At 51.7% G+C, this 25262-nt stretch overlaps 2 protein-coding genes across 3 annotated transcripts; both read left to right on the top strand.

The window, feature by feature from the left end:
* Positions 1–17886, top strand: LOC125718206 (dynein axonemal assembly factor 5). The gene is given in 13 exon segments (XM_048991868.1): positions 1–654; positions 1186–1375; positions 1667–1792; positions 1905–2023; positions 3917–4149; positions 4401–4625; positions 7923–8066; positions 8760–8928; positions 9787–9934; positions 12858–13008; positions 14035–14191; positions 15584–15775; positions 17426–17886. Coding segments are annotated over 13 exon segments (2751 nt in total). The 5' UTR covers positions 1–71; the 3' UTR covers positions 17740–17886.
* Positions 17887–20226: 2340 nt separating this feature from the next.
* Positions 20227–25262, top strand: LOC125718373 (glycerophosphodiester phosphodiesterase 1-like). 2 transcript variants are annotated; one of them, XM_048992195.1, is made up of 6 exons: positions 20227–21340; positions 22415–22590; positions 23213–23318; positions 23740–23832; positions 23970–24181; positions 24777–25262. In XM_048992195.1, the coding sequence occupies exons 1-6, from the start codon at positions 21077–21079 to the stop codon at positions 24922–24924; spliced, it is 999 nt and encodes a 332-aa protein (XP_048848152.1). In that variant the 5' UTR covers positions 20227–21076; the 3' UTR covers positions 24925–25262. The 2 variants fall into 2 exon arrangements, with proteins under 2 accessions (XP_048848152.1, XP_048848151.1); XM_048992194.1 differs by having other exon boundaries at positions 23970–24900.

Raw genomic sequence — 25262 nt, 5'->3', positions numbered from 1 at the left:
CTAACCATGTCACACAACTCCTTCCCATGTAAATAAAGTTTGGGTGATTTTGAATAACGGCGTGCCGGAAAATGGTTTGTGTTTGTCGTAGTGTAAGTGGTCACCATGACGATGTAATGGCAGCTATGGAAGTAGGAGAGGAACGTGCTGCAGCTGATGTGTTGCGAGCCTTGGCCCGACATCTGAACTGTCTTAATGAAGACAGCAAAAGCACGAGAAAAAGAGCCCTGGAGTCGATTCGAAAGGAGACTTTTGGTAAAAGGCTGTCGAGTGTCGCGCTACAGGAGGTGTTCGCGTGTCTTCTGAAGTCACTCCTGAAATGCCTGACAGACCCAATGGAGAGATGCCGGGAGGCTGCTGTGCAGATGATCGCAGACTTCATTCGAAATGTTCCGCAGCCAGAGGAATCTTTGCCTTATCTTATACCCGCTCTTTCCCAGCGGCTGGGTGGGAATGAAATCTTAGAGCCGGCGGAAGAGCTTAGGCTGGTTATGCTGGAGATGCTTACCTTGGTGGTGGAAGTGTGTGGGAGTCGCCTCGCTCCTTACCTCGACGACATGATAAAAATACTACAGCGAACAATCGTCGACCCTTTTCCAGACGTAAAGAAGGAGAGCTGTAAATGTACTGTGAATTTCGCCAAAAGTGTACCGGGTAAGTCTTAAATTGAAGGAAGCCTTAGGCTTTTGCCAGCATTAGCCTTTAAAATATGCTGTTATTGACACTAGTACCGCATCACCCAAACATTAGATGATAATTAACAGCTTTAGATCACTGGATTGTATACATTTCATTTAATCTATGAAGAGCCCACATAACTCACACTTCCGCAATCGGCGTGGTGGCTCGCGCCAGTGTGTGTTGCTATGGTTTCACAGTGGCGCTGGTCCTCGCTGCTAAATATAAGTTCGTGGCTGGGAGCCATGACCCAGACCAGAATAATCGGTTAAAAGATGACTAGATTTATCTGTGATTGTTGTAATATAATCAGAATGTAATCAAACATTAAGCTCAAAACCCCCTAAATCCTAAATGTGTATATATAAATGGTGCTGGATGAAATATCAGACAGAGATAATACAAAAATTAGGCGATTACTCATGGTGGTGTGCCTACCTTGAACACCTTCTATCTCACCTCACAGAAACCATGTTTGACCCAGATGGCTGCTCTCGTTTAACACAGATCACTTCCACATGCAGTCGGAAAGCCTGGTAAAGCCCCTGATGCAGACCATCTCTCACCAGCACTCCCGTGTGCGGGTGGCAGCCATCGAGACCACGGGCGCCGTCGTTCAGTACGGGAATGGCAAGACTGTGGACGACGTTCTCTCACACCTGGCCCAGAGGCTGTTCGATGACTCCCCCCAGGTATGGCCTCTGGGATGGAGGCTGTGGGCAGGGTCTGATGGGCAGAGTGTGAAGCTCTATAGACAAGTATGGCCGGTTTTCCGAAGCACGCATGGCTCCTTCACCGCTACTGCCCCTTAGCGCACAGCATCCAAAGTGAAACCAGCTTGCTAATTCAGGTCACCTGAGAAGATGGTACCATAGGCAGCCACCCGTGTTGCCTACTGGGCTGACAAGCCCTGGTTAAACCCCATAGGCTGGGGTGGGCGTGAAGTTTTCCACTGCCTTTTAGTCACCACCATCCTCTAACCCCCCAGGTGAGAAAAAAGCGTGACACTGGTGGTGGGACACTGGCTCCTGAACCTGCGTGACAGGTACTCTTACTTCCACAAGCTGATTCCCCTCCTCCTGAGCAGCTTCAGCGACGAGATCCCAGAGATCAGGTACCTATGGGCAGTGGGTGAGAGATTGGCCACTCGCACGAAACATCTCCTCTGCCCCGGGAGGAGATGGAGCTGAGCGAGGCCTCTGAGCATCCACCCGCTGCGTTATCAGGCTCTTGGCTGCTGACCTCTGGAGGCAGACCGGTGCCCTGTGGGAAAAGGAGAATGAGGAGGACCTGAAGGACAAGCTGGACTTCCTGAGCCAGCACCCTGCACGCTACCCCGCTGGAGGTAGGCTCCCCATGCCAGCCAAAGGCTGCACCGGCTTCTCCTAAAGAGCATCGCCAGAGGGTGGGAGCAGCTCAGCGGGAGGGCCTCGAGCCCCCACAGCCTGCTGGGCTGTGACCTCACGTCCTGATAAACGTCTATGTGCCTGGGCCCCCTCTTCAGTGGGGGATAAGGGGCTGTTTTCAGATCATAATAGAACCACCCAAAGGTGGGCAATTCAGTTCCAGAGAGTAAAAATCCACACCAAGATTTTGTTTTGTGACTGTGACTCTTTATGCTTAACTGATTGTTTGAAACAAAATCACAAAATCTGGATTTGCACTGTCTGGACCTGAACTACTCACCTCTATAACCTTGCTGGGAGGAGGGGGTTTTAAATTTATTTTTCTCACTACATAAATAAATACAGCCCATTGTATTATCTCATCATCTGAAGGGATATTTACTTATGAACCTTGTGCTTTACTGGAATGTTCTCCAGTGCTGGAATGATTAGTAATACTCCTGTGAATTATGTGCTGACACCACAGCAGGGCCCCTCCCGGGACCTCGTGAGTCGCAGCCCCCCTCCCCGCGTCACCTGATTCGCCCCCTGCAGCAGCCTCATCTTACAGCTACCACTTTGTTTTCCCTCCTTTTTATTTGAACTTCAGGTCTGACCCTGAAAACAAGAAATCAAAGGTGGCTACTTCCTCTATTCTCTCTCCCTCCCTCTTTTCTTATCTCTATCTTCCTCTCTCTCCCTCTCTCTCTCCCTCTTCCCTCTCTCTCGTGGCTGTACTGTGACACCCCGCTTGACAAATGGCTCTTTATTGCCAGCGCTTTGGGCCAGCAGCCTAATTACAGCCAGCAGGGCAGACTGATAGAATGCCGGGGAGGTTTCAGGCCCTCTTTTGTACCCTGTGGCATGGGGCAGCCATTTCGAGCGATGGCACCCAGAGGGTGGGCAGTGGTTTGCGGGAACACAAACCGCCATTTGCTTCATTGTGAGTATGTATCATCACCATTGACGGTTTAGGCGGGAATCCCCACGGTCCGGTGCTGAGCAGGACTAGGCAGGTACAGCCCTTTCGTGTCATTCAATAAGGAACAACTGAATCTTTCAGACTAATAGTGGGCAGGTTTCCAGCCATCCACACCTACCTGTGACTGACAGAAGGTCATAGTCCCACCCACCGTGGCCCCTGGAGTGTCACTGAGTTCTCGGGGCAGGTTCTGTCCTGAGGAACAGAGGATCACAGCCCTCTCTACTTCTTCAGTCCTGAGCTTGAAGCAATAAATCCGTGCCACCCCCCCCCCCCCCCCCCCCCCCCGCCCCAAAGGAAAGGTCAGAGTCAGGGGTTTGTTTTGTCTTGCGTAGTCGCTTTGATTTATAGCCGCCCCCCTCCTCTCACCACATTAAGTGCTGTGTTTTGAAAGCAACTCGGTCTTGGATCAGCGACAGAGATAAAGAGGTTCGGGGGGGCGACGCATGTGCTGGGTCACCTGGAGAAAATGGGAATCTGGATGTTGGAACCTGGCAAGTTCCGGAATCGGGGATCAACCTGACGAAGCCAGCCAGCCGCTACCCCTGACTTTCCAGCTTGGCAAACACCACCTAAGCATGTTCCGTTTGAGTAGCGCTTATTTAACGTGCATTTCAGAAAGCCAGGTCAGCTTGTCCCTCGAGCAACTGGGGGCCAAGGGCCTCGCTCAGCGGTGAAAACACAGGATTCGAAAAGGTGACATTCAGATAATGCAACGTCCCAAACCAGGAAGTCAAACATCGCTCCTTTTAAAATGCATTGAAATTGATCATGCTTTTGAGACAGAGGTTGAACTACTGCTTAAAAAAGAGCTTTGTGCTGTCTAAGTGCTGTGAGCTTTCAGGCACATGGAGATTCCTCTTTCCCGCAGTGGAGAGGCCCGGTCTGGGCTGCCGGGAGCTGGTGGTGAGGAATTTGTCCAAGCTGCTGCCGGCGGTCAGCCGGGACGTGACGGACTGGCTGGCGGCCACGCGGCTGAAGACTGCGCAGCTGCTTGCCGTGCTGCTGTTGCACGCCGAGGACCACAGCACGCAGCACTTGCATCTGCTGTTGTCCACACTGTACCATGCCTGCACAGACGCAGAGGAGGCAGTGGTCCGGAGCGTGAGTCCTTCGCTGTCGGCTCAGGAATGTCTCATCCTTGATGATTAAATAGAAATTTTTAACACTTCAATCAGGACACACCTGCCTCCACGGGGACAAAAAAATGCAGTGGGTATTAAAATTATCCCCCCCCCTCCCCGATAAGAATACACCCAAGGCCGGTGGATGCACCTGGAAATACTTCTCTTATTTTTGGCTCTTGGTCCATAGTCATAATTGATGTCCATGTTTTTATTTTTCCTGCCTGTCAGTGTCTGGAATCGGCACAACTGATCGGGACCTTTGTGGATCCAGAGGTCTTCCTCAAGTTACTGCTGAGCCGTGTGGAGACCCCGCACTCCTCCTCCCTGTGCTCGGGGCCGCTGATGGTGCTGGCGGCAGCTCTGAGGGGCTGCTCCAGAGAGGCCCTGCGGCCACACCTGCCCCGTATCGGGGCCGTCCTCGCACACCCTGATGTCTGTCAGGAGTCTCAGCAGGTGAGGTCTCTGTCTCAGGCCGGCTGGCTTCTCTCGCCATGTCTTCTTGTATTGTCGCTGCCCCCACATAGCCCAGTCCAGTATGTTCTACCTGAACCACGTCCCAACCAGGTTCTCCATAGATTACGGTCAGTGGCAGCGGTCTATACTCATTACGGGGCTTGGGCGTCAGTGGCAGCGGTCTATACTCATCGTGAGCCTCAGGCGTCAGTGGCAGCGGTCTATACTCATCGTGAACCTCGGGCGTCAGTGGTAGCGGTCTATACTCATCGTGAACCTCGGGCGTCAGTGGCAGCGGTCTATACTCATCGTGAACCTCGGGCGTCAGTGGCAGCGGTCTATACTCATCGTGAGCCTCGGGCGTCAGTGGCAGCGGTCTATACTCATCGTGAACCTCGGGCGTCAGTGGCAGCGGTCTATACTCATCGTGAGCCTCAGGCGTCAGTGGCAGCGGTCTATACTCATCGTGAGCCTCGGGCGTCAGTGGCAGCGGTCTATACTCATTACGGGGCTTGGGCGTCAGTGGCAGCGGTCTATACTCATCGTGAGCCTCAGGCGTCAGTGGCAGCGGTCTATACTCATCGTGAACCTCGGGCGTCAGTGGCAGCGGTCTATACTCATCGTGAACCTCGGGCGTCAGTGGCAGCGGTCTATACTCATCGTGAGCCTCAGGCGTCAGTGGCAGCGGTCTATACTCATCGTGAACCTCGGGCGTCAGTGGCAGCGGTCTATACTCATCGTGAGCCTCAGGCGTCAGTGGCAGCGGTCTATACTCATCGTGAGCCTCAGGCGTCAGTGGCAGCGGTCTATACTCATCGTGAACCTCGGGCGTCAGTGGCAGCGGTCTATACTCATCGTGAGCCTCAGGCGTCAGTGGCAGCGGTCTATACTCATCGTGAGCCTCGGGCGTCAGTGGCAGCGGTCTATACTCATCGTGAGCCTCGGGCGTCAGTGGCAGGGGTCTATACTCATCGTGAGCCTCGGGCGTCAGTGGCAGCGGTCTATACTCATCGTGAGCCTCAGGCGTCAGTTGCAGCGGTCTATACCCATCGCGAACCTCGGGCGACAGTGGTAGCGGTCTATACTCATCGTGAGCCTCGGGCGTCAGTGGCAGCGGTCTAAACTCATCGTGAGCCTCGGGCGTCAGTGGCAGCGGTCTGTACTCATCGTGAGCCTCGGAAGTCCTTGGCAGGCCCTCCTGCTACCTTCCTTTCAGCAGGGGCCTGTATGAGGATTTCCCAGCTCTGCTCTTTCAGGCCGACACTAGGCCTTCACGTCCTACCGTGAACCCCTCATTTAAATCATTATTCTGTGGCTTTTGCGGCTCAGTGAATAACATCCCCCGTGTCTTTCAGTGCCCCCGCAAAAGCAGGCTGTGGCTTCCTCCCCGGCCCCGTCCTGAAATCGCTTCCCTTTGATGGCTAAATGCTATTTTTTGAACAGGCAGGGATGAGTCATCACTCCTCCTGACCCCCACTGGGGCCTGAAAGAATTTCCTCTCTGGGATAATAATAATAAAAACAGCTAATTTCTCCTGACCCCTACGTGTCTAGTCTGACCCCTGGCCCCCGTCCATTACGGAGGGGCGGTTCCTGAGCTGTTTGTTTTTTCAGTCCCCCCCACACCTCCTCCCACTGTGCCATGTTGCCTTCCTGGTGCTCCTCTTGAAGGCTCCCGCTTTCAAAGCAGTCCGGGGGTCTCCGATGAAAGACACTGGCCGTGGGGGACAGAAATTCACACATCCAGGGCCGGACAGGTCACACGCTCACACACAGATGGATCCAGACCTCTGAACACTGTGGGTGGGTTTGTTAGGGGTGTGGTGGGAGGGGGTGAAGGTCTGGCCGCTGTCCCACCTGGGTAGGGTTTCTTCCAATATGTTGGAGTCGTCACTAGCAGAGAAGCACCTGCCTCCTGTCTTACTTGACTTGCAGGAGGGCGCCTCCTGGTGGTGGGCAGGTGTGACTGCATACACCCCCCGCTCCCCCCCACCATTTGTAGGCATGGCACTATCCCGGTTACAAACAGAACAGTGGAGAAACAACAGCAGGATTCAGAGTCAAATCAACATTTGTGGGCAAGTCATCGCCTCTTCCTTTCATCTCGTACATGAGAGGGCTGTGGACACTTCTTGTAGTAGGGAAGGTCTTCTTGAGTTTATAAAAACAGGGATAAAATAAATAATCTTCAAAGGTACGAGCTCACCTCACCGGGCCTGGCGTGAGGGAGGCTGGTGACAGCGTGGGCCTGCCGGGATGGGGGGATTGGTGCTGAATTGATGTCAGCGTGACGGCTGATATCAAAGGGAATCTGTTAACGTCACGTCTTCCGCGAGCCATCGTCCGTTGCGTCCTTTCTGTCATGGCGCGCTCCGTGCTGCTGTGTTGCTTGTTGCTGTGGCGACGGCGATCACACATCTGCAGGATTAAAGCCGGTCGGCCGCCAAGCGCACGCTGCTGGCAGCCGAGAACAAGCATCTTTCAGCCGGGGAGACCAGAGTGGGGGGGGGGGACGAATCTGCCTTCTTTCATCTTCTGTACGAGAGCAACAAGGAGCCAGATGGCTCCTGGCCCAGGCTGCTCACCTGGTTCTGAGAGGGAGGGGGGACTGGAGGCATGGGCATTGGGGGTCTCCCTTTCCCATCATCCCACTGGGCTCCTGCTCTCCGGGCTCCACATCCTCCAGGCCCTCAATGCCGTGTATGTGTGTGTACGGGACATGTTGGGTCCTGGGGCTGCCCTGGGGGGCGCAGACCTGTGGGGTGTCATGCTCACTTGCACACACTTTTGCACCATTAAAATGTGGCCTTACAGGCTGCCTGAGACCTCCCACCCCAACACCTCTGTTCCGTCACATATTCCTCCCAAACAGGCGGTGTCCAGACGCCCAGGGTCCTGCGGGGGACACTTTAATACTTTTAACTTTTTATGTGTCAGGTTTTTCCTATAGAAGGGGAAGGCTATAAAAACAGCCCCCCCCCCCCCCCCCCCATCACACCCTCCGCCCAAACTCACTTGCACCTAGAGGCCATGGCCTGCTCGCACCCGCTGCCTGGGGTACGGCAAACAGGAAAGGGGCCCTGCGTCCTGGTGACGGTCTGGAAACGGCGGAGGGTCCCCACCTTTAAACATGGGACCGTAGTGCCTTTCATTGCTGTGTGAAACACACATTTTGTCCTGTTTATGTAACATAAATAATTGTTGTAGGTGAAAATTCCCTGGGGGGGAAGGAAGATGAGGTGTGTTGAAGCCGTTGGGCGTGTGACGGAATCTCCCTCCTTCCCTCCCTCCCTCCTAGCTTGGGTACTTGCGTCAGCTGCTTGCCTGCGTCACGGCCTTACTGAGCACGTGCGACGGGGACTGCGGCATCATCAGCCTGCAGCTGCTGCAGGTGCTGGTTTCCGTGCAGAGCCTGACGGCCAATCCGGAGCTGTGCGGTGAGGTAAGCTCCCTTTGCCCCGCCCCTTACCCTGCCTTCAGAATGTCACATGGACATAGCTCCGCCCTCCCCCAAGTCAGCTGTGCCACAGCCAGCCTCTCCCTGACGTCTTTTTGTCCCCCCTCGCCGCTCACACTCTCCTCTCTTGTTACAGTCGCTGGCACGGGGGTGAAGAATGTAGCGGCCCTTATAGTTCACAAGGCCGCACCAAGCTGCACAATTAACCACTTAGTCAGCGGCAGGTGGGAATTTCACCCCGATTAGAGGGTGACAGGCAGTGAGGAATGGCAGGAGTATAAGGGATGCGTGTCCCCAGCTCTGCGCGCCCCCCTGTGGTCATAATGAGGATGTTCACCGAGTGGTCAGCATACAGCCTAAAGCTCCCAGTTGAATATCTCCCTAAACACAGACCTTCATTTTAGCTGTGTCTGTGTCCATGCAGCGGGGATTCCTGCCCCATTTCCAGGGAAGAGCTCCGGATTCCAGTGGCCCCAATACGCGGCTCACTGGGCTGCTTTTAACGGGGCACGTTCCCTGCTGAAATTCAGCCTAAATAGCATATATATTCATCCACCCCATCTCCAAATTTAGGTACCTACAGAGCAGTAAGACGGTACAGCACAGGTACATCTGAATGATGCTGAGGTTCTGTATGCTCCCCACCTTGCCCCTCCCCTCCTTGCCCCGCCCTCCCAGGCCCAGCAGAGCATACGCAGCCTGTGCCAAGCACAGGCCCTGTCGAGCCCCGTGGAGTTGTACCGACGGCACATGGCGGCCCTCCTCGATGGCCTGTCCCGCAGCCAGCCCTCCTGGACGCGCCACTCCACTCAGAGACTGCAGCTGGAGGTCATCGCCATGCAGTCAGGTGAGCGGGGCTGGGGGGGTCGCATTAGGGTTGACCCTGCTGATCTCAGTTGGCTCTATGACCCCGTCAATCCCCCTCAGCTGACCTCCCATCATGCTGTGGCCTGATGGCTATGAAGGTGGGGGTGGGAGGGATTTCAAGGGGAGGGGGCTCTAATAGACTCTCATGTTCGGAGATGCCAAGTCTTTACTTTCAGGAAAAATGAAAATCCTCACTTATTGTGGTCCCTGCCAATCGAAAATAACCTTTCTGCCTCCCCTTGACGGAGTGGGACGGTCACAGCCCTCACAGCCCACAAACTATGTGCGTTCGCTCTCACCAGTGCCCCCTGTCTGTGGGTATTTTTGCTCACTTTGGTGTGTGTTTACACTCCATATGCCCTCCCCCCCATACCTTCATGTCCCACGTGAGGCAGATGGGCGCCGTCGTCCACATGTCAGGTCCAAGGACAGGAAGTGTGAGACCGCCGCCTCTTCTGGTTGGTCCTGCTTTGATCGGCATGTTCCCGTGGCATGACGCCCACATGGTGCTGTGTCCTCTGCCCATCTGCGTCCCCCCCCTCCAGGATATCCTCCGTCTCGGCATCAGTCCTTTTTGACAGCTGGGAATTCAGCTGGGGATGGGGGTGGCTGGTTCAGGTGCAGTTAAGCTGCCCTGCTTTTTGGACATTTGTTTAATTTAGACATTTAAATGGAATTTTAAAGCCTTTTTAATCTTAGAGAATGGTTATTGTTTTATGTTCCATTGTTCTGTACTGTCGATGCTGAAATCTCTTCAAACATTAATCGTGTCTGTTTGTGTCTGTGTGTGTATTTCTGCACGCATGCGTCTGTCTGTCTCTTGGTCCGTCTGTCTCAGGCCCGGTGGTTGGTGAGTTCCTCCCCCAGCTCTTGCCTGTCCTGCACGACAGTCTGCAGCCCAGCAGAGACCCTGAGATGAGGCTACAAATCTTCATCCTGCTGTCCAAACTGCTGCTGGATGCGAGCAACACGCTGGACTCTCAGGGGTATGAGCGACGCTCACAGAGAGAGAGAGAGACAGAGAGAGAGACAGACGCGCAGTGAGACTGGACTCTCAGGGGTATGAGTGATGCTCACAGACAGAGAGAGAGACAGAGAGAGACACGCAGTGAGACTGGACTCTCAGGGGTATGAGCGATGCTCACAGAGAGAGAGACAGACACACACACACGCAGTGAGACTGGACTGCATTGTTCCATGATGGCTTTCCACTGGCTCAATAGGGAAGGCTGAGGTGTTGTTGTGGAAGGGTGGGGTGTCGTCCCAAATCCTTGCGCTTATTTTCCTTTCTGAAAGCTACAGCACGTCTTAGGCCTGCTTTCCAACACGGCTGTTTTTCCAGCCTCCCCCCCCCCCCCCATCCTAAAATAAATGGGGATTCCCAGGATGACGACACAGTAGTTTTCCCCATTACTGCACATGCCGTGGATATGGGCCCAGCTTTCTGCAAGGCAAGTGCTGAAATTTTAGGCATTATGATTAAGGGGGGGGGCGGCATGGTGGTGCAGTGGTTAGCACTGTCGCCTCACACCTCTGGGACCCGGGTTCGAGTCTCCGCCTGGGTCACATGTGTGCGGAGTTTGCATGTTCTCCCCGTGTCGTCGTGGGGTTTCCTCCGGGTACTCCGGTTTCCCCCCACAGTCCAAAAACATGCTGAGGCTAATTGGAGTTGCTAAATTGCCCATAGGTGTGCATGTGTGAGTGAATGGTGTGTGAGTGTGCCCTGCGATGGGCTGGCCCCCCATCCTGGGTTGTTCCCTGCCTCGTGCCCATTGATTCCGGGATAGGCTCCGGACCCCCCGCGACCCAATAGGATAAGCGGTTTGGTAAATGGATGGATGGATGATTAAGGGGGGCATTTTCACCCAGCGAGACACGGACAGAATCAACCTATTTACACACAGGGGTTCAAAGTCGGACGGAGTACCAGAGATGGGGACCCATGTTCCTGGGTCTCGAACCAACAACCCTTAGTTTAAAATGGCTCCTTTGTCACCTGCTCCTGTTTTTTAGTTTGTAAGCTGTAGCAGTCCATTCCTGGGAAGCTTCCCCGCTCTCCCTACAGCTCTGATGTTGCGCCCAGTCCCAGCCAGATGCTCCAGGCCGCGCTGCACTGGGCTGGTATTCCAGCCACACACACTCCCAGCTGTAGCCGCGGGATGCGCTCGCAGATGTTAGTGGGATTTGCCCCCTGATGATGCCGTGATCTCACCCTGCCACAACACAGCGTGGCCTTGTGGCGAGGTCAGAGCAGAGCCCCCAGCTGGCGGGGGGTGGGGGCGCTAAGCCCTGGTCTGTACAGCTCCTGTGGTTAGCAGTCGCCTCGGTCGTGCAGAGAAGATATTTGCAGCACAGAGGCGTGGTTTCACTTACCTCGACGGAAAGGTTGCAGAAATTAGCTACGACGATGGAGTATAGCTTCCCTGAGCACCATCTCATTCGAACTTGCGCCTCATCGCACCCCAGTATCAGATCCAACTTAACTGCCGTGCATGAGCGACGTTGAGGGTCGAGATAAAGATCGCCCCCTTGTGGCCGTCTGATAGAAAGGGGCTGCTAGGTGCCGCAAAGCCCACATCAAAGTACGTGGCACGGCTTGTAAAGCCAGCCGACATAGCAGGGTGAAGGTGATGGTAATGGTGTCTGCGAGGCCTTTGTTCCTGGGCCAGGGTTAAATAATGATCCCTCTGTCAGGAGGTGAATTATGTACGAGGGCGGGAAGAAGACTGGTTCAGAAAGTGTGCCTCTTTAAGTAGCGCTGTCGCTCTGTTTGATGTGGATCGACTCAGCACTGTTTAAGGAAACATGAAAGGTAAGAGCGGGCAATGCATAATGCAAGGCGGAGAAATACCCCCCCCCCCCCCCCCCCACAGAAAAAAACACCAAACGCTGACAAAGTGCTGTGGCATTTTACTGCGAAGGGGAAGACAGCGTACATGCTGTGTGTTTTAGGTGTACTTGAGTACTTTAGACCCTAGGAGGTTATCGTACAGACTATTCACTCAAATAAAGTAGGTTAAGTACATGGCTCTCTGGTACCACAGCAGAGCTTTGAAGCTGAATTTCTGGCCATGAGGTCTAGCTCCTACCCCATAGCGCCACCTGGTGTACTCAGTATGTAAATGTCTGTGTTCACTGAGTGTCCAGGTGGGCTCAGCCAGTTGGAAGGCTGGGGCGCTGCTGTGAGACAGACCTGGGCAGGGCAGAGAGAGAATTGGTCTGCAGAAAGAACGGTTACCTGTCTCCCTCTGGTGGTGGCTTGCTGGTAGTGCGTTGGCTCGATATTAATGTCCCAGAAGGAGACGCATTGCATCGGCTTCTTGTTGAGACGTGTAATGTTCTGTAAAGAATTACATTAAAGGCCGCAGGGAAACATGGTGATTAATGAAGCAGAAGAAGCCAGTGTGTACGGAACAGAACGCGCGACACGGGATGAAAACGCTTCCAGATGCCCCGCCCACTGTGCCCAGCCTCTACACCTGTAGGGTTACGCAGCGGCTGCTTCCCAGATCCAGATGAGGCCTTGCTGTGGGAAACCTGCTCTTTGCCAGCTGTCTCGTGTCGTGCCTGTAACGTTACAAAACAGCCCACTGATTCGTTTATCATGTCACAAACACTCCCCATTAAATCAGTCTCTCTAACGTCCCGTTCTGGAAGGTTCTGCCAGGCAGGATCATGAGTAATGAGAGGTGCCTTGTGATCCCTTTACACCAGCGATGCACGTTTTTTTGCTTCCTCCCAGCTCTACGCTAAGCGGAAAGATAACCCTAACCCTGCCCCACTGACATAGCCGAGCGCTTCGATGGTATGAATCAGTGGGTCCGGCAAGGTGCTTCCTGGGTCCATAGACTAGGTGATGCGTCCTTACCTGCCACGCCGCCAACGCTGTGCGCCCTGACTCACCTGCAGGCAGCTCTCTGAGCACCTGGAGCCCTTCCTGCTGGATGTACTGCTGCCCAACCTGGTGTGGCATGCGGGCCGAGTGCCAGCCGCCATTCGCAGTGCCGCCCTCACCTGCCTGCTGGCCCTGCTCCGGGGAGGGGCGCTGACCTGGCACCAGGTGAGACTCGCCTCCTCACGCACACACAAACACACACTGGGCTCCAAGGTCTTCATTCCTTTGATTTCTTGCCGCCGGAGTGGCCTGCAGTGCTGCAGTGGGTGAGTCTCGCACCAAGTGTGAAGGGGTGGGGCCAGGTGGGCGGGGCCATGTGGGCGGGGCCAGGTGGGCGGGGGCCAGGGGTAGCTCAGTACACATCACAGTACACATACCAGCATCCCGTTGGAACAAAGCAGCCTCTGTCCAGGTCTTTGCTCTGTGAATCGAGGCACAGCCCGTTCTGTGCCTCCCTTTGGAGGCGTGCACATGGTGACAGATCAGGATGGGGCTGTGGTCTCTTGGTGGATGGGGTGAGCGTGGGGGCATTCTCTGACAGTCCCCCCCCCCCCCCCGTTTGTCTTGCCACCTTTGAAACTGACCCCTTCCTGACATGGCAGCGATACGGCCTTTGGGTTAGAAAGCAGCTGCTCTGGATCGGCCCTGTAATATTCATCCAGACAGTGACCTTTGAAAGGCCTTGGAGTCTTGCAGCTCCAGCGTGTGCATCTGTCCAGGGTCAAGCTGAACCCCATTATCACTGTTACTACCATCACCGCTTCCATCATCACTATTAATATTCCTAATGCAACTACTGCTGCCACCTCTATAACTCTCTGTGATAACTCACTGTTATCACTACTATCACTGCTACCACTATTTTTATTATGACTGCCATCCATATTCCCCTGCTCCTGTGCATCCCTGACACAAACACAGACACACACTGCCTGCATCGATGTGACCTTCCTCAGCCCCCATGAGGCTGACTGCTTCAGCTCTGCAGAAACAGGGCATCCACCCCAGCTCGCAAATCTGCCGCATGAGCAAACATTCAGGGCCGGTTGAGGCCCATGTCACTTAATGGGTTTAGCAGCATTGGTGGAGGCTGTCCAGTCCTTTGTTGTTGTTCCTGCTCCAGCAGTGGTGTGACTGATTCGCCGCTGGTCTCCCTGCTCAAACGCACCCCGCATCATCCCTCTCGTGCAGCTATCCGGTGTACAGGACAGGCTGATGCCCCACATCCTGGCCGCCCTGGACGAGGACTCCCAACTGTCTCGGCTGATGGCCTGCCGCTCCATCTGCACCCTGTTGACGCTTGCTGGGAAGCAGCTCCACCCAGACACCCTCAACAAGATCTACCCCGGTGCGTGAGCCTGGGGTCACGAGGGTCATGGGGGTCGCCTGGAATAATCCCGAGAGAGCACTGGGTACCCCACTGCATGGGCCTGGGATTACAGGGAATAGTCCCAAGAGAGCACTGGGTACCCCACTGCATGGGTCTGGGATTACAGGGAATAGTCCCGAGAGAGCACTGGGTACCTCACTGCATGGGCCTGGGATTACAGAGAATAGTCCAGAGAGAGCACTGGGTACCCTACTGCATGGGCCTGGGATTACAGGAAATAGTCCCAAGAGAGCACTGGGTACCCCACTGCATGGGCCTGGGATTACAGGGAATAGTCCCGAGAGAGCACTGGGTACCCCACTGCATGGGTCTGGGATTACAGGGAATAGTCCCGAGAGAGCACTGGGTACCCTACTGCATGGGTCTGGGATTACAGGGAATAGTCCCGAGAGAGCACTGGGTACCCCACTGCATGGGTCTGGGATTACAGGGAATAGTCCTGAGAGAGCACTGGGTACCCCACTGCATGGGCCTGGGATTACAGGGAATAGTCCTGAGAGAGCACTGGGTACCCCACTGCATGGGTCTGGGATTACAGGGAATAGTCCTGAGAGAGCACTGGGTACCCCACTGCATGGGCCTGGGATTACAGGGAATAGTCTTGAGAGAGGATGGTGCCCAGTCCCCAGAAAAAGCTGCTTCGTACCATTATTGCTCATTGCTGTACCCTACATAGGCGAAGGGCAGCAGCATCAGCACACACGCATGGCCCGAAGCCTTTGAAGCTGACCCACGAAAGGGCCATCAGAACGCAACAAGGGGCAGCATCCAGTCCAATAGACTGGGATGGTGCTACTTCATGGATCCATACTGGGAAATTCTCTTTTCACCACTCCCATCTGACTCCCTCAGAAACACAGACGCACATTTACGTTTACATAATTAGCAGACATTTGTCCAAAGCAACGTACACATGAAGCGAACAGCACACTACAAACATACATGCTGTCAAGGAATCAACTGGGCGTATGTGCAGCTATGCTGAGCTTCCAATGGACGCCCAGGTACAGTGTAAGCAGGATAAAAGCAGGAGCTACACAACAACTCCTAACAGTAAGAACCTAATAAGAGTATTCAGGGAGCAGGAGTGCAACGTAAGAGCATTCAGGGAATGCAAAGAGGTACAAGAGTAGTACAGGAATCACGGGTTTCCAATCACGGGCACAGAGGTTTTAAGGTGCTGAGCCACACGCCACCCCTCAGGTCCTGCCTATATCATCCAAAAGTAGGATGTGGGTTTTCATGAATTTAAAGGGCCTGGTCTTAGAGTTATTCAGGGTTGAGTTTGTCCTAGACACAAATAACGGGACAGTCCAGTTCCTGACAAGTACCTGCCTTGTGTGCCCATAGAGCTGCTGAAGCGCCTGGACGACAACAGCGAGGAGGTGCGTGCCGAGGCGCTTGGGGCCCTGGGCCGCTGGCTGTCCTGCCTGGGGAGGGAGTACAATCCCCAGGCCTTCCAGCCTCACCTAGAGCTGCTATTCCAGCAGCTGCTGCTCCATTTGGACGACCCAGATGGCGCCGTGCAGGATGCAGTCCTGGGTGAGGCTCTGAGGGGAGGAGTGATATGGTGGTTGTTAACGGAATTGATGACTCTGCATTCCAGTCCATTCCGGGATGGGCAAGCACTCTGGATAGTTGGCTTTGATCACATCCAAAGGTGTTTGTGTAACACCCCAGCATCCTTGACAGTGTAATACAAAACTGGGCAACTGATCCACCAAATTAATCACCTTGGGGGGGGGGGGGGGGAGATGATGGACACGATGCTGGTCAGGCTGGGCCTCTGGGGAGGCCAGTGTCTGGAAGCTGTGCTCAGGCGATGCCACTCAAGTCAATGGCGGAGAGGTGGGGGCCTCGGCTTTTATTAACACCACATGGGGCCCCTCCTCCTACACATCCATTCTAGATAATCCACCTCTCTTATCTGGCTCTTCCTCCCCCCCACCACATCTCAGGCGTCGGGTTGGTTTGGGGGGTGAGATTCTGACTCGGGCTCTGAACGGGAACACAGGCTGCTTAGATGCTCTCAGTGGGTCAGTCAGGCAGCAGGCGGACTGCAGTGGGATGGGGTGAGATCAGCATGGAACAGGGCAAGCTTCCCTGCACGTGAATGTGTGTGTGTGTGTGTAAGTATGTGTGCCTGTGTGTCTGTAATAAGATCACAGAGCACAGATGGATGGCTGGTGCTGAGTATGTGCATAGCTCACTGCCCACAGCTCCACAGAGAACTCATCATTCTGCTGGGTTACCGTTTGAAGATACACCCCCCCCCCCCAAAAAAAAAAAAGTCTTCCCTTTATTCCCTAACCTGTTCTCATATGGTTATTGAATTTCAAACGTACCCCAGAGAGACTTGATGGTCTCGTGATTTTGGGATGGCCTGACTGTCACTGCTCACACCCACTGCCGAAATCCCCCACCCAATCTGCAACCCCACCTCCCTTACCGATGACAGCTACCTATTGTCTCTGACGGGGCCGTGGTTGGGAAAATGATGCAGAAGTGAGCGCGAGTGAAGAAGTGAGCATTGTTCTCCTTGCGTGCTGATTCGAGAGGCGTCTGTAAACAGCCAACCAAAGCCTGACACTCGTGCAGCCGTACAAACGGATTACTTGCGTATAAGATGACATTTTCAAAGTACTGGCTGCTTTTGGCAGTGGCGAGTGTCGACACTGAGCTTTCACTTGAGTTATGTGGCTCGTGGTTTATTGCTCTCTGAAGCTGAAATCAGATCCCAGCTGTTCTGTAAACAATTCCCTGTGCAAGAGTATCAATTTGTATGCTGCACTGGCGCCATCTAATGCCCATATTGTGAATGACTCAATTTCCCCTCATCTCTGTATGACTTTTCTGACGTATGGTACTACACTTATGTGTATTATAACTACACATAAACAAGACAGTTTGACAAAAGTGATAATAAATTTGATACAGTGAGGTTTTTTTTAAAGAACTTCACAAGAATTGTCTCCACCCGCTTGTACTGATGTGATTTACAGCGTACTGTCGCCACCAGGTGGCCGGGACTGACAACTGCCAAATAGCTAAACCTTGTCTACATTACTTCAAACTCTTCAGAGTTTTGGATAGTTCTCCGGAGTCTCAGAACATGAAGCTGTAGGACCGGAAGGTGTCTGTATGGCTGTTCGGGTAACCCTGACCCACCGCTTTGTGTCTTGGTCCTCACAGAGGTACTGAAGTCTGCTAGCACCATCCACCCAGCGCTCCTGCGTCAGAATGCGGAGGCTGTGCGGGACAAACACCGCAATCCGAGCCACTGCGACCGGCTGCTTCAGCACATCCGCTCGGCCCCCGCAGGACTCCGCATAGCTCTCCATCCGGGGAGTACGAAGACGCCCCAGCCCCCCGAATACTTGCTCCGAAACGCGCACCCCGGGCAACACGACACGCGGGCCGAGTGTACACATCCAAACGCCTTCCCATATAGACATTATACTGATGATATATTTTTTATTACACACAGTAAGCTGACGGGAGCCTGACAATCGGGCATCCACACGAACTGCAAGAGAACCTCGCCTATGTCCACAAGTATCACACTTCTGTTTTTTTCCAATACAGAAAATAAAGGATTTCTGTGTTATTTTGAATATGTAATTTTTTAAAATATTAAAAAGAATGCACATAAATCTGTTCATTGCTGTTCTTTTCATATTTCTTACACCATTTTTGTTGTGTCTTATTTTTTGGCTTTTTTAAGTAAAATGGTCATTCTGTGGTTCTGGTCGAAACACCTGAAAAGTCAGTTGCATTCCTTGCGGTTATATGCAGGCAGATTAAACATTATATTAAGAAACCATGGTTACCGGCACTGAGAGCTTTGAAATACATGCATAGTCGGACCTGCCTGTTTCATAGTGACGATTAAAGGGTAATCAACGTAGCTGCAAGGCCAGGCCAGTGTTCTTCAAAAAAGGATATAAGGCGACAAAGTTCTGTGTTGGGAGAGGAAAACTGCAGATGTCTAAGCGACGATGCTTCCGTACAGGATTTACTTATGATCAATCTCACAATCTCTTCTCAAACTTAGAAATAGCTTAATGCAAAAAAAAGAAAATGCAATAGATATGCACATTGCAACAACACATGTTCACAATTCAAATGAGAAAATAAATTTATATAGTTGGGCTGTGCAAAAAAAAAAAATCAATCCATCAGTATATCCCGATATTTCCTTTCAGGATATACTATATCAATTTCTAGCTCCAAAAATTGATATTTCCGAGGGGGAGAATCATGCAAAACACAACCAGACGTTTTGGGATTTCCTACAGCTACAATCTCAACTCCTGTAGATGTTGCTGTACGGCTCGACACTTCGAACTGCCGCTTGGAATGTCTGGCAGCGTGAAATCGCAAAAGATGCCAGACCGAGCGGTTGTCAATAGAGCGGCCCCTTCAACCTGTAAAGGCGACGTGTAGGCACGCTTCGGTTTTTAAAATAAACCAGGTAGTATGGACTTGGATAAAAGAAACACAATTTTTTAATTGGTGTTACGCTTCTGTAAAATATTCAGGTAACACAACCAATTTACGAGCTCATTTGAGCAGGCACCATCCAGATACAGTTTATTTTCAATCTTATAAACTTTATGTTGACGTTTTTGGTGTTCACTAGTTCACTGTGTTAAAATGCAAAGACAATAAAGCTAAAATTCAAGTGAGTTATGTTGTTTTGGCTGAATTATTAATGTAATAACTTTCATTAAGACCACCCGGATCGTACACAGCAACTTGCATTTCAGCTCTATTTTTACATTTTCAGTTAACTGTAGAATATCGCAGTACATCGCAATATGTATAGCATCACAATCGTATCGCGACCCATGTATCGTGATACGCATCATATCGTGAGGTCCTTGTCAATCTCCACCCCTAATATATAGACTAGGAGTCTCCAATTCCGGTCCTGGAGAGCTACCGTCCAGTAGGTTTTCTATCGTACCTGGCTTCTGATGAGCCACACCTGCTCTCAGGTAAATACCAGGAACAAGTGTGGCTCATGAGAAGCCGGGTAGGATAGAAAACCTACTGGATAGTAGCTCTCCAGGACCCCTAATATAGACCGATATAGGGCTGCGTTTCTTTCTCGCACTGACTCATTCACAAAGGCAAAAATAAACCTACACTTGAGACAGTACAACCAATGAGGCAAACAAAAAACAACGCAACGCAAATATAAGTTTGCATGTTATTAATGAATAAACCCACTTATTTAAATGCTACATTATATTATGGTCCTTTGTATTTAAAACAAACTCCCGCGCCCAGCTAACCATGTTACATAGAGGCGGATAGCTTGTTTCCGCTAACTAGCGCTTAGCATTTCCCGAACAAAAAGATATATTTTTGGCTTTAAACCACAACTTGGTACAAATTAATAAAGCGAAAATTGGGACGGTATTTGCGTCTGATATTGGGCATATATGACTATTAAACCCAGATATTTACGAACCTGTGCTGGGACAGAAAAACAGCAGAAGTTTAAGCGACAGTGCTTCCGTACAGGATTTATTCAGGATAAATTTCCTGTCCAGGATTATTGCCATGCCGAACATTCGTGGTCCAGCGCCCCCGATCGGAAGGGAGTCTGAACTAATACACGTATGTAGATAAACGAGGAGGAGGAAAAAGGTGAAAGAAAAGAAAAATGTGTGTGTGTTATATATATATATAACATACACACATACACATACATATACACATATATATATATATATATATATATATATATATATATATATATATATATATATATATATATATATATATATATATATATATATATATATATACTGCCACGCAGTAACACAGACCGGGGAATCAGGAGCAGGGAGATGTAGGATCAAAAACAATTAAGGGATTTATTAGGGGAACTCAATTGCACAGGATTGAAAACAGCTGGTAAACGCTGGGATTCCACGCGAGGTTAAGGAGGGGGCGTGACACAGAGGAGGATCGGACGAGCAGGGCGTGAGAAATACATATACACATATTACGGAGTGACTGCTTTTCATCCTGTTACATAAGCGGACAGTGTTAAGTATTAATAAAGGCGTGACGGGGTCGGCATGAGAAGCCGGTCTATGGGCTGTTATTTTAGCAAAATTATTTGCAAACGTGTGTGGAGAGCTGTGTGACTGTATCTCAGTCCGTGTGTGTGTAGTTAGATTTGTGAAAGTGTAAAAGAATGTGTAAATGCGTACTGAGATTTGCAATATGTACAGGAATGTGCAAATGTGTACAGGAATTCGTGCGTGTAATCAGATATTTATGTGTAATGAGATTTGCAAGTGTACTGAGATTTGTTCGTGTGTGGACAAATCTGTAAATGCGTACTTAGCTATTAATGGCTGAAAAGTCTAAATATATTGCTTCAAGAGCAGGAAATAGAAACAAGTCATTAGTTGCAACTCAGGCGGGCCTCAGGCTTTTTACATATGATTCTTCCTACACTTCTGCCTGGCAGATCTGCAAATGCGTGTGGAGCTTTGTCTGTGCTTGGAGGTTTTGAGGGCTTAGTTGTGGAACACCGTCAGGGCATACGACTTTTTACAGCCACACAACTCTACATACACATTCGCAAAGAATTTTGCTACAATAACAGCCCCATACCGATCATTGCGGATACAGCTGCTGTTACTCCGGCTGCGCCCCTGTATCACGGCGAACTGACTCAGTATAGTTCAGCGTCTGACCAATCGCAGCGCTCCGCCTCCGGCTCCATCACACCGCCGAACCGGACGCCGGTACCGGGAGCTGCTGATCCGTGAGCGCCGAAACGCAGTCGGCTGCTTTCCGCCATACACTGTTGTAAATATGCTTCAGATCGGAGACGAGCTGTCGTGCTTCTCCGTTGTGTTCATACTGGCTCTGCTCGCATCCAGAAGCGCCGTTTGCTCGTCCCTTTTCACCGCATCGCTCTACGTTTTCCTGGTGATTTTCCGCTACCCGCAAGTACCGGCTGACAGGGCGAAGCAGGTGCTGCGGCCGGCCAGGCTCGGCAGTGGCAGCGTGTCAGTGGTGGCGCACCGAGGAGCGGGACACGATGCTCCTGAGAACACCCTTGCAGCGATCCGGGAGGTGAGTGAAGGACAAGGGTACAGCCAGATCTCCAAGATGGATCTGTGGGCAGTTTCCACAAAAGGACAATAATGCCCGTCGTGATCGTCAGCTCTGTCGCTCCATCGCTATGACATTATGTAGAATGTCCATCTTCGGCTACAGAAAGAAGGAAATCGAATTATCTTATATCTACTGCCCTGCATCGCATACCAGCTAATATACGACGACAAATTTGTGGCGTGTGGTTTTTAAACTGTGCTACTCTAGTTTTCCATTTCTTCACAAATCCCGTGTAAAACTTAGCACCAGGTCGTCATTTTACTGCATTTTTAGTCCTTCACACCCCCACCCTCGCCTTGCACTGGTTCGGTGCCATTAGTTAAGTGCAGCCTAACGCAGCCCAAAACCTGAAAATCGCATACAAGGCCACTTGGATTCAAATAGCTGCAAGGTTTTGGTGTGCAGTTACAATTAATCACTTAATAAGTGTAGCCTTGGAGGGAGAGGCTACACAGGAGAACAAGGTGCGCCTTTAAGGCACGCGGCGCCGACTGAAGATGCTGCAGACCAGAGGAGGTACTCGGCAAGCTAGGTGATAGATCTGCTGATATGTGGAGTTTCTCACAGTAGATGTTAACATTTATTTCCATAGTTGATCGGATGTTACTGGATGGCTCAGCTTAAATACCTTTCCCAGAGGTACAGCCGCATGACACTGAAACTTGCTGCCGTTAAGCTCATACCCAAAAAACACCACACTGTTTGATGCCCATCGATATGAATGACCGACCATGGGATCTAGTGGACAAGCGCGCCCTCTAGTGGTCATCACATAGCATGGGTGAACAGGGAGACGAAAATCGCAGAGGAGCAGAGGGTCTGGGCTACTTAGAATGGACAAGGAGGAGTAGAGCATCTTTATTTCTGAGGGGAAAACAAAGATAAATTGAAAACATAAAGTAGTTTGACGCAGACAGGAAGCATGAAATCTGAAATTGCCTTGAAGCGCGTGGCCATTTTGTTATGGCGTCTCCTGCATTTGTATTTTTCCCTCTTTCCCATCACCTGTCTGTCTCCATCTCACCTCCCCAGGCCCGTTTGAACGGCGCCACCGGGGTGGAGCTGGACCTGGAGTTCACAGCCGACGGCGTGCCTGTGCTCATGCATGACAAGACCGTCGATCGCACCACCAACGGCTCGGGCCTGCTCAGCGTGTTACGCTTCTCTGAGGTCAGCAGGCTGGACGCCTCTGCCAAGCACAGACTCAGGTGAGCGGAGAGAGGAGGATGTGCTTCGTACGCATCCTACTGCCGGTTTTGCTGCAGCTGTCGTGATCGGTCTGAATAGTCTGTAAGCTACGGAAATTTCCTGAAACAGAGCAGGTGTGATGATATTCCTGCTAAATGTGATGCAGGCGGAAGGAATGCAGAAATCTTCCAGAAAGTGAGCAGATGTCCCTGCAAAGCGATGAGCCTGTGTAATACAGGATTTTACCTCAAAAGAACATTAACAAATGTGTACTGGGCAGTGAGCAGTGTATGGCTCACCAGGTTAGGACATTATGTCTGTAATCGGAAGGCCGATCCCTGAGCAAGGCCCTTAACCCAAATTGCTTCAAGGCTGGCTGACCCTGTTTTCACAAAAAAACGTGTATCGCTTCGTGTTAAAGCGTTTGCTAAGTAAGTAAAATGTACTGTCTTTAAATTTGTTGGTTTTGCTGTTGTAAAGATGCTTGACTTTAATATATAGAGACACCTGTTACATGCTGCCAGAGGCTAGTGAAGAGTTTTAAGGGTTTACCTCAGAATAAATGGGGCGTCATGCTAGACGTGGGGCCACGAGTACAGAAAAGAAAATAACAAATGTTTTGTGGTTTTTGGAAACAACCAGGGAGCGATTCCAGGGAGAGAGGGTCCCAACTGTGCAGGAAGCCGTTAAGGAATGTATCAGGCACCAGCTGACCATCTTCTTTGACGTCAAAGGTCACCCTGATGAGGTACAGGCTACAGGAATCGCTGCCTATGGCCGGGCAGCACTTTAGTGTCGCTCCAAGTCAGAGGGCCGTCTTTGACACACCTCTTTCTGGACTTACTAGGGACTCAAAAGTGGCTCCACTCCCCCAGCGGGCCACAGGAGCACCGGCAAATATGTGAAGCCGCACAGCTGCTCAGATCGTGAAAGGAATTCGTACCCACAATGCACTTTGCCCCGCCCTGTGTCACCGTCTGTGTAATGCAGCTGTTGACAAACACGGGGCTTCAATGGCAGGCGCACACACCCCTGCCTTAAATGTGTGCAGTGCATGATTTTGCCTTTTAACTAAAGCTAGCAGATCTGACAATGGATTAAGCCGGTGATCAGAGTTACGCTTTGACGGCCACGCTAACAAACTGTGTTTCTCGCACTCCTCACTCCAGGCCGTCGCTGTCCTGAGAGACATGTACAGAACCAACCCGGTGCTCTACAACAGCAGCATTGTCTGCTCTTTTGAGCCCAAAGTCATTTACAAGGTACAGTTCTGGTCACTGGGGGGCACCTCTGAGGCACGAGGTCATCATATACAGTCATTTCTTGTTCCCCTGGAGTGGCGCAGCGTGCAAGTTTTCAGACATTCATGTCTGTATCCACATGTGCCCTCCGGGCCCAGATGCGGCAGGCCGACCCGGAGGTGGTGACGGCGCTGACCCACCGGCCGTGGAGGCTGAGCCGGCAGGAGGATGGCACGCCACGCTTCTCCGCGCTGTGGAAGCACCACTGGCTGCAGCTGCTGGACGTGCTGCTGGACTGGGCTCACCACCACCTGCTGTGGGACCTCTGCGGCGTGTCAGCCTTCCTGGTGCACCGGAGCGTCATCTCCCCGTGCGTGTGCACACTCAGGCTTGCACTCACATTCACGCTCAAGCTCACAGTCATACTCATGCTTGCATTCATACTCGCACTCGGCCTCACATTCACGCTTGTACTCACACTCACTCTTGCATTCATGCTCATACTAAAGCTTGCACTCCTACTCACACTCGCTATCACACTCACGCTCACACCCATGCTTGCACTCATACTCGCATTCAGCACTTGCTCACACTCACATTTGTGCTCACGCCACCAGCTAACCCATCTCACCCAATGTTTCTGGTATTACAGCCAATCCCTCACACTGAACCCTGACAGGTGCTTTTGTCCAAAGCAGCAGCCTGTAATTAAGAAGCCTGAACTGTCCTAGTAAACATACTGAGGGCTGCAGCAGGTGTGTGTCCTTAACCACTGTGTGTACCTAGTACACCCAGAATAGCACCATATATTCATTCCCACAGCCCTGTGATTGTGACCCAGACAGCTGCTTATTAATATCAGCAGGAGGCTTGTGCTGTTGCATTTAACCTCTTTGATAAATCATAGATGTGACATTGTGACCTGACGTTACTCCACCCACATTCCTCCTCACTTCTGCCCTCAGGGACTATGTGAAGTACTGGGCCGAGCGTGGGGTGGAACTGATTGGCTGGACCGTCAACACAGCCGTGGAGAAGCAGTACTACCAGGATGTGCTGAATGTCAGCTACCTCACTGATAGCCTCAGGGAGGACTGTGAAGTTGCCTACTGAAGATCAGCACGCGGTGGCAGGGGGATGAGGCTCGGCAAAGGTTACACGTGGACCTGACAGAGACGGAGGGGTGGGCAACTGAGGGGGACGCTGCAGTTACACACTTTAGGAGAGAGTGCAGGCGGGGGGTTAACATACATACACATACATTACCCAGAATGCTCTGCCTCACATACACACAAACACACATTACCCAGAATGCTCTGCCTCACATACACACACAAACACACATTACCCAGAATGCTCTGCCTCACATACACACACAAACACACATTACCCAGAATGCTCTGCCTCACATACACACACAAACACACATTACCCAGAATGCTCTGCCTCAC

Source organism: Brienomyrus brachyistius, chromosome 22 (assembly GCF_023856365.1).
Source record: "Brienomyrus brachyistius isolate T26 chromosome 22, BBRACH_0.4, whole genome shotgun sequence".
NCBI lineage: Eukaryota > Metazoa > Chordata > Actinopteri > Osteoglossiformes > Mormyridae > Brienomyrus > Brienomyrus brachyistius.
The sequence above is the reverse complement of the archived record's forward strand: the minus strand, read 5'-3'. Positions and strand labels throughout refer to the sequence as shown.

Excerpts from the sequence above, each read along its gene's own strand:
- LOC125718373 (XM_048992194.1), top strand. The coding sequence starts at position 21,077 with ATGCTTCAGATCGGAGACGAGCTGTCGTGCTTCTCCGTTGTGTTCATA. Across the intron at positions 22,591-23,212 it reads TCTGCCAAGCACAGACTCAG|GGAGCGATTCCAGGGAGAGA; the intron begins GTGAGCGGAGAG and ends GGAAACAACCAG. Across the intron at positions 23,833-23,969 it reads AGCCCAAAGTCATTTACAAG|ATGCGGCAGGCCGACCCGGA; the intron begins GTACAGTTCTGG and ends CTCCGGGCCCAG.